Genomic DNA, 9,847 nt, shown 5'->3' on the forward strand with positions numbered 1-9,847 from the left:
TATTTTACTTTAACATAATTTGTTGATTGTATTATAATGGTATCTTTCACAATTTCAGTTTATAATTTTAAAGAATAAGATTAAGAATCTGCATGTCCTAAACCAACAGAAGTATTAGAACCATTTAAATTTTATTAAAAAATCTTGAATTTTTTTTAATTCAGATAAGTAACTATTAATTCAGATAAGTATTTAAATTTTTTGGTTTATATACACGCTTTAGCCCTATAAGAGCAATTGTAATTTTATATTATCAATTATTTTCTTAATTTTAATACCACTCCGTAACGAGATTCATGCCCATGCACTAACATAGAAGCGGTGAACTAATTTCATACGGAAAAATAAGTAACGCATAAAAGGTTTACGTTGCAAAGTTACGTTAGAATGATGTCTTGAACAATGATTGAGTAAAACCGTCATGGGTTTGTGGTGGTCAAAGAATGATTGAATAAGGGTAAGATGGAATTTATAGTTTTATAACGGTGCAGGAAAAAAAAAAGGTGTTGGAAGCAGCAGTCAATCCCATACCATACCAATAACGTGTAATCTATGGGATCTAAAATTCCATATTTCTTGGGGGATAGCATCCAATATTCACTCCCAGTGACTATGAACTATGAATCCTGCAAGTTGGCCTTAGCCTGTTGTAGCTTCAACAATTTGGCCACCAATCTCATTTAGACAGAAGCACACAACAATATTTTGTAATTGCTAAGTTAGTAAGGAAATTCTAGTTTGATGATGAACTGCTGACACGGTGGTTTGGCTGCACCATTGGATAGATGTAAAAGGATTCAATAACGGTAACGATGCACAGTAAATCTTGGTGGCATAACTAAATTCTGTAATACTCAAGACTTCCAAAAGATCAGCAAAAGATCAGAAATTCAGACTTCAAAACTTCAATATACAACCACTTTCATCATAGAATCTTAAGAAGTAATAATTAGATCGGGAAAAGTATAACTGTTCAAATTCTTAGAAAGTCCTCTGACTCAAAACCATCATGTCTCGCAAAGAGCAAGTTATTGCTTCCTTCCTCTTCCTTTCTTGCTTGGTTGAGCATCCATTTGCTCTTTTCCAGTGACTTCTGATAGATCAACTGCAGAATTACAAGTGATGGAGAATGTAGAAAGAAATCTCAGCACCAGACAAGAAAAACACAATCAATGTAAACCATAAAGGAATATTGCACTGAGTGGTTTCGTATTCTCAAAAGAATCTGTCTTTGACCAGTTTTATAGATAACACGAATGTTGCACAGAAGTCTTTTTAGTTAAAGCATCATCACATTAACAGCTTAGAGTAAGACATACCATCAGGACCACGGGCCATCAAAGCAAAGAACATATTGTTCAGTTTTTCCATCTTCTTAGCCTCCTGTGCTTGGTCTGTCTTGTACTTTAGACACTGTAAAAAGTACAACAATTGACAATTAGAAATTAAGATTACGAGGCTAATAATGTAAGAGGCAGTCAATCATAAAACAATGGAAAATGATGCTAATTGCTAGGAATATAATTATTACAAATCATTGAATAACAGATTTTGTTCTGCTAATTAAAATGAGAGCTCATACGCGGCTAAATTAAATTTTCACCACCAACAATCATGAGAATTTTATTAGTATATTATTTTCTTTGTCAGAATAATTATAATGTTAGAGTCATTATTAAGTCTAAGAAGGGAGTAGTGTGTTGGGAGCTGCTTCCTGTTGTACCTAGTTATGTCCCTAGGTATCTAGTAAACTTTTTTGATCTTTCATCTTCCCATTATATCAGATTTCTATCATTATAAATAGAAGATGATTAGAGGGGTCTTTCAAGCCCTCAAAAATATATTTCCTCTCTGTTTTAATCTTAAGCTTCTTTTATGCATATTATATTCTTCTTTAGAGAATCTGATAGAATAATTTTATTGGTAGAGTTATATACCACCCGAATTAAAAGGGCAACCCAACTGAAACATTAATGGGTAACTTCACGTGTATTGCCGTAGTTAAAGAAGTATGGAGTTACTTAAGATTAAAAACAGAGAAAACACTTTTGGAGGGCTTAAAGGACCCTCTTATGGTCTTCTATTTATAACAATAAAGAGCTGATACACTAGGGAGATGAAAAAATCAAAGGACTGTACTTGACTGCTAGGAACAGAACTAGGTATAGTTGGAAGAGACTTCCCAACACACTACTCCCTACTTTAGACTTAGTGATTACACTAGCATACACAGATTTAATTATTATTCCAACAAAATTGATATTATATAATCAACATAATCTAGATTATATATGTATTATTAGGAATGTTTTTATTTATTTCCATATCACATATTTATTTTCAGAGGATATCAAATTTCATCTATTCATTGCATTCATTCCTTTTTCTAGATAGATATAATTGAAACACCCACGTTGCTTCATAAACACGGTCTCAGCTCAATGTTTCTTTCTTTTCTAAAGTTTATCATAAGATCTTGTTTTTCGGAAATGTGTCCGGTAGACCCATTTGTCTTTGAAGGATTTTTATTTTTTTGCAAACCTTTCACAGGTTCCCTTTCACTATTTAGGCACAGCTTCCAATGAGTTTTTGACAACCACCACTCTTTCCAGCAAATATAGGGTTGTGATCGCATCGTGCCAATTCATCCACAAACATCATCCAAAATGCAAACCATGTTATGTCATCGCATTGGACATACAATTGATAGGTATTTGAAGCTAAATGGGAAAACCCTTCAATCACACAATATTGCCCAACCATATATTGTTAAGTCACCTGTTGCTCCTACCTTATTGGTTGATTTATCTACACCAATGTTTAAACACTTTATGGTATGCAACATGCCAATCCTCCAGTAACACTGCTTTGGTGGCACACACCGTAATTCATTCACTGGTCTCTCTCAATCTCCCTCCCTTGGTCCTTGGGTCATTGACTCCAGTGCAATTGATCATGTATCTAGTAATCCTTCTCTTTTCTCTTCCTTTACTACCGTTGTCAATTTTCCTTTTATAACTGCAATTAATGGTTCACAAACACAAGCTTGTAGCATAAGTACTACATAACCCTTCTCATACCTTACAGTTGACTTTGTTGTTTTTATACCCGTAATTGATCTCCTAATTTACTTTCTATTACCCATTTAACCAATTCCCATGATATTATCCTGAACTTTATTAAAAATAATGTTACCTTGGAAGGATCGGATATCAAACCAGACAATTGATGCTAGATTTGAGTCACATGGCTTTTACTACCTCTCTCCATCACCACGGCTATGTGCTTCGGTGATCTATCAATGATGATTCATTAAAAATTAAGACATCCCAGGTTGACAAAATTGCAAAAGGCAATGTCTGTCTTCTTTGAAATGTGAATCATAATTAAGTAAACATGTTCCTCGATCTTTTCTTGACTGTCTTAATAAACAAGTTGTCTCTTTTTCCTTTAATTCACTCTGATATTTGGCATCCTTCCCATACTATTACCCCTTTTTATTTTAAATATTGTTGCCTTTATTGATGGTTATTCTACATGTACTTGGATTTTATGGTTATTCTAGATATATCTAGACATGATTATTGAATGATCGAAAGTGTTTTCTATGTTTCAAACTTATATTTATGAAATCAAAAACACAATATTATATATGCATAACTTTTTTTCGTGGTGGCAATGCTCATGTGAATATTTGTCGAGCCAATTTCAATAAGTTATCAAATAATATCATTCACCAGACTTCGTGTAATCATAATCCTCAACAAAAAGGAGAAGCCAAAAACAAAAACATATATTTTATTCATACTATTTGGGTACTTCTTCATAGTCATCTTCACCAATTTTGGGGACATGTTATCCTTAGAACATGCTATCTCATTAATTGGATGTCATCATCTTTCCTTAAGAATTGGGTAGCCCGCTGTGTCCTTTTTTCCTTGTTGCCCTCTGTACAATCTTTATTGTACAAAACATCACACTTGGTTGAGATAAATTTTTCCTTGGTTATTTAAATGTGTCTTCATGGGATATAATCCTTGTCAAAAATGGTATCGACTTTTCTCTTCTGATCTTCATAGGTATAGTGGAGGACATGCCTAATCCTTCCCCATCAACCTTTCCTGCACTAGATCCGGTCTCCTCTAAAAATGATCGGCCTATTTTTGTTCAGAAGGTATACATTCTATCATTAACCCTCGTCCGCACCATACAAACCTTAGTTATCATCAACTTTCCACCATACACTATGCTTGTATATCCACATTATCTTCTATTAATTTTCCTAAGTCACACGGTGAAACTCTATCCCATCCAGAGTGGAGACAACCAATGATTGAGGGAGAAGTGTGCATTTCAAAGTAGTGGTACTTAGGTGTTGGTTCCTCTTCCAGCTAGAAAATCAATTGTTTGGTGATAATGGTTGTATACTCTTAAAACAAGACAAGATGGAACCATTGGTCGCTATAAAATTGGACTGGTTGCCAAAAGCTACACACAAATCTATGGCCAAGATTATATTGACACCTCCCCTCCTATTACTAAAATGACATCTATTTGACTTCTCTTTTCCATTACAGCCATTCACCATTAGACAATTTCAGCTTGACGTCAAAAATGCCTTTATTGTGTAAAAAACGTGGAATTTGAGAGCTTTTAAGTTTGTGTGGATCCTTTTTGAGAGCCAACTTTTGGAACCGTGTTAAGTTTCTTTTTCATTTTGGGCTCTTGTAAACCTAAGCCCATAAAACCCACTAGCAACAGAGAAAAACACCTTCATTGACCTGACATCACCACATCCTTTTCAAACTCTATTGCAACATGTGTCATCTCGTACCAGGCCCCCAAAATGCATTGCATGAACCACTGCAACCAGAGCTCTTTATTGTGTGCTTGAGGTTGCAGACTCTCTGTTTGGTTTCTCTACTTCTGCTGCTCGGCTTGGTTGGTCCATTGATTCTCTACTGTGGAAGAAATAAGGATCTCTAGAGCAATTATGATTTCAATTTGGATGATCTATTTTAGAGGTCTAGTCTAAGAGTTCAAATGTTGTGTTTTGCTACTTGGCACTACTACAGTCATTTTTATGCTGCTTTGTTATTTATGACTTGTGAAATGAGCTTTGTGTGGGGTTTAGCCACTGACTTTCATATGCTTATTAGTATGTGATTATAAATTTAACCTTAATTAAATGTTACATGGGTTTTTCTCTCTTATATTACATGCATTTGTACGAATTTTATATATCTTATAGAACCTTATGCATCATGTTGTGGTTCCATGGTTTACGATTTTGTATCCCCTTTCCAAGTCTCAATACAATCCCAAGTTGAATTCCTTGGTGTATTGCTAACATTTCTCTAAAATTATATAATGCCAGAGGAGAACGGAACATTCAACAAAACATTAACTTAATGTCCAATTAGGCCATTGATCAGCCTTAAACTCATATTTCATTCCAAATTATTTGGAAACACAGTCAGGCAATGTTCATGACATTGATGCTCGCCAAAAAACAAAAGAACTAATTTAGACTTTAAGCAAAACAGAATGAGGTGTTTATAGTCCTAGAAGAAGAGTAGTCCATTTATCCTCTATCCAAACCAAATACCTTATAAAGTGAGATACTAATATAATCAGATAGTAAATAATCACTAGATTACAAACCTCAATTTTCAAATCACATCAACAACAAAATAAATAGTAGAGTAAATTGCACTAACCACCTCTTAAAAATACAAAAAACATTCCTGAATTTTTCCATCCCTGCACACCTCCCTTAATTGTTTAAAAAACATTATACTAACATTCTTTATGCATTACAGTAACCACCCTAATTGTTTGAAAGCATTACACCGTCTACCCCTATAAGGTAGATGTTAATAAGCAGAAGGTGCTTGTGTAATTTCACATAACCTTACGACTGATTAGTGTAATTTATTCTACAAGCACCTCCACCTTTTTAACATTTACAGTAACTTTAGAAGGAGAACAGAACACAAAACAAGAGGAAAGAGAGGATCCAGTAGGTTAGAGTAGAGAGGGAGAATTACAAGGGAAAAGAGGAACAAACAAAGGCAGAGAGAGGGATCATGTATTAGGAAAGGGTCGTGCAGCAATTAGGGTATTTTGATCAAAATGGGTGATACGACCTTGGAGTAACAATCCAAAGTAATTCACCCATGGAACCAATTCAGCATGGCACACAACTCATTAGGGAGCAAAGAAAATAATTGGATCATGCCATTCATTAAGTTGGCAGCAAAAATAGACAACCATGAACTGCAAGATTGCCAAACTCTCTAGTTAACTAATAAACTGTTATGTAATTTTGGATGGAGGAAACAAGTTAACTCTATCTCTCAGCAGATAAACTTGGCTGAACACTTTAAACCCATTAACACATTTTGTATAGAAGAATCAAATTATGATTTCATGTTAATCCACATTTACAATCTCAAACATGCACAAAAGACTGGCATTTAAAAATTAAAATACATTGAATATATATTTGTTTTGTTCTAGAAAAACAAACTGATACCTGCCGGTTATCAGTGACCCTAAGTACCAACTTGCCATCACAATGCCTGTACTTCATGACATACCGTGTCTGCTCCAAATACAATTGAAGAAATTTCATTTTCAGTACGTTTTAATAGAACAAGAAGGACAAGTTGGATAACTTGGACAATCAAGAAACTGAATTATAAAAAATCAATTGAGTATTGCCCAAGTGAATATGAAAACAGAGCAAATATTCCAATTAAAGGCTTTTATAACAGTAAAATAAAACAAAAGTCTGAATGAAGTTTGTCAGGGTTATGTTACTTTAAGAAACGAGAAAACGTTGAAGGTATAGAATTACAGAGTCAGGATCAGCACGAAACAACTGAATGGATTGCTCCACAAATTTGTCCCACTCAGTTATGTAAACCATCGCACCAGACAGATACTTCGAAACAATTTTCTGCCAATTGTCAAGCTCTGGTCAACTAAGTTCACCTGCATATCAATGAGAAAAAAATGAAAATATAAAAAACCGGTGTCACTAAATTGATAACAAAGTGTACATATGATGAAAAATTAGGATCTATAGTCAGCAATTAAATTTCATTATGTCAACAAAACTAAAAAAACAACAAATTCAAATGCATAGTCTCACACCTCCCGAAATTTCACACAAATATTATCAACCGAATGAACCAATCCACATTCTCTGGTAAAAATAGAAACTCATGTTTATAATGAAATAAAAAACTTGTCAGAAAAAACAAATTAGATTTATATTGAAGATATCTCATTCTTATCGATCCTTGATTTGTCTACAACCCTACTTTCTTAGTAAATTATGCAAAGAACAATGCAAGTTACCCTATTAAAAGAGAGGAACATGACAAGAGAAGCCATTCAAGAAGTACCAAGTTCCTTCAGGGATCCAAAACCCACCAATGCCACATTGCATGCCATTTAAGCCTACACTTTGAAAACACACACACACTCACAAGTGACTAGCTAAAAATACAAAACCCACTGTTAAACTGATTTTTGTCACCTGAAATCAGAACAAACTAAGTTTTTCCACTAATGTAGGGGTCAACCTAGGTATCAATCCAAGGACTCAGTACAATTAAAGTTAACTCTTGTATTTTATTTATTTACTACCTATTAACTAATGCAAGGTGGGGAAATAAAAATGAAAGAATGAAATTTATAAAGGAAAAGAGAATTTAAAATCTGTAAACTGTTTAAAAGAAAAAAATGAAATTAATCAAAAGAGAAAATGTCAAAACTAAACTATTCTAAATGAACAACATCCTATATGAAAAGCTATTTAACTGTCACTCATTAAATTGGATCTATTACTATTTACACACAACTGAAACAAAACTTAAGACTGTGTATCATGATCAAAGAATAAAATCTGAAATTGAAAATACAGAAAAATCTAAACTAAAACTATTTTAATTTCCAATCCACAGTAACATAAAAAAATGAAATTAACATGGAAAAGAATTTCTAATCTATGAGAAAGAGTTCCAATTTAAAAAAAATAGAAAACAAGTAACTAGACCTACAGGTTGCAGATAGAATGCTCAAACTAAAATGAAGAACAATTTAACAAGTAACACCTAACTAAGGAGCAGAACAAACTCATTGGTTAAAACCATGAATCAGAAACCTAAAAGCAAAGATTAGTGCAGAATAGTATTCACTTGCAACTCAGGAAGACATCCTGTAAAATCATACCCTCTTGTATACTCTCTGTACCAAACCATAGCAATTGTGAGTCTGATGCAAGCTTTTATTCAATATCAAATGCACAGTCTAGTCTAAATGCACTTAAAACATACAATCTAATTCTAAAAACCTATAAATTTTCAATGAAAACAAACTGCCAGAAACAACTTATCGTGAACAGCAAATGAAATCAAGTAATAAAACCTAAACTATTATCAACCAATCAAAAGAATCCATAAAAGGAATCAGAATTGCATTAAACATTAAACATTGAAGATAAAAGTACATGATACCAGAAATCACCGAAAATCACGGCCTGTCACCCTCGCAACTCAGTGAAATCTAGAATCGAAGAAAAGCGCGATAAACCATGAAAGCGATAAACCTATAACGCAGTGTCTGTCACCCGCCGCTCTCTACTCTATGAAACTAAAGAATTGTCTCTCGCTCTCACTCTCGTGATCTCCAAGTCTCGTGAGTGAAGTCTGTCACCCTTCACACACTCGTTCGTGGAGTCTGTCACCCTCCGCGATTCACTCCCTAGAGCTAAGAATGGCGCCTGTCACCCACCACCCGTGTCTATTTACATAAAGAAAACCCCGGGTCTAAAGAAAAGAGAAAATGAAAAAAAGGAAAAGAGGAAACTTGCTTGTGATGCTTTATTCTTCTCTTCATCATCGGACGGCTACCGTTTATCTGTTTCCTTGCTTTGCTCTGACCGTCGATCCTATCCACGTGGCAGCTCCGGTCAGCTCTTCTTCTCCACCGGTCAGTGACGTTTGAAGCACTGGCTAAATGGCTTGAACATTGGGAGCTTTCCTCTCTCACCTTTAGCTTTGCCCTAGCTTTGGGTTCTTTCTTCAAATGAATTGCCAGCAGCGCCAATTCAGTGCATTCCAGCAGCGGTGCAGAAAGCTTCCTCGCAGCCCAGCTTAAGACGGCCCAATTCAGTGGCATCAGCACCAACTTCAAGCGTGGCAGCAGTGGCCCAAATGTTAATCAGCTTCAATTCAAACAGCCCAAAGAGTCCAGGAGCACCACTGCACAAAGAGTATTAATCCAAAATTAAAGAAAAAAGAGAAAATCAAATAAAAAAAGAATTTTTATCAAAAGATTTTCTAAAAACAATTTTAATTTTCTAATTATTTAAAAATTCTACAAAATACACCTAAAAACATATTTTTAACTAAAATTATACAAAACTAAAGAATTTAAAGAAAAACCTAAATCTAGCCTAATTCTAAACAAGTAAAGACTAAAATAGACTAACATAGACTCCTAAACACCTAAAAGAATGCAAATTTAAGGAGTTATCACCCACTTAATGACATACCGTGTCTGCTCCAAATACAATTGAAGAAGAAATTTCATTTTCAGTACGTTTTAATAGAACAAGAAGGACAAGTTGGATAACTTGGACAATCAAGAAACTAAATTATAAAAAATCAATTGAGTATTGCACAACTGAATATGAAAACAGAGCAAATATACCCATTAAAGGCTTTTATAACAGTAAAATAAAACAAAAGTCTGAATGAAGTTTGTCAGGCTTCTGTTACTTTAAGAAACGAGAAAACGTTGAAGGTATAGAATTACAGAATCAGGATCAACA

General features: G+C 34.2%; 1 protein-coding gene across 4 annotated transcripts; it reads right to left on the reverse strand.

Annotated features, from left to right (window-relative positions):
- Positions 1-452: 452 nt before the first annotated feature.
- On the reverse strand, positions 453-9,101 carry LOC148196901 (signal recognition particle 9 kDa protein-like). 4 transcript variants are annotated; one of them, XM_088092315.1, is made up of 5 exons: positions 9,064-9,101; positions 6,863-6,999; positions 6,539-6,607; positions 1,320-1,413; positions 453-1,105 (listed from the first exon to the last, which is right to left on the reverse strand). In XM_088092315.1, exons 2-5 carry the CDS (start codon positions 6,932-6,934, stop codon positions 1,029-1,031), a joined length of 312 nt encoding a protein of 103 aa, XP_087948441.1. In that variant the 5' UTR covers positions 6,935-6,999; positions 9,064-9,101; the 3' UTR covers positions 453-1,028. The 4 variants fall into 4 exon arrangements, with proteins under 4 accessions (XP_087948441.1, XP_087948438.1, XP_087948439.1 ...); XM_088092312.1 differs by lacking the exon at positions 9,064-9,101 and adding an exon at positions 8,885-9,045; XM_088092313.1 differs by lacking the exon at positions 9,064-9,101 and adding an exon at positions 8,522-8,811.
- Between the last annotated feature and the right edge of the window lie 746 nt (positions 9,102-9,847).

This window comes from Vigna umbellata, chromosome 6, assembly GCF_029865625.1.
Source record: "Vigna umbellata cultivar VRB3 chromosome 6, Vumbellata_1.0, whole genome shotgun sequence".
Classification (NCBI taxonomy): domain Eukaryota; kingdom Viridiplantae; phylum Streptophyta; class Magnoliopsida; order Fabales; family Fabaceae; genus Vigna; species Vigna umbellata.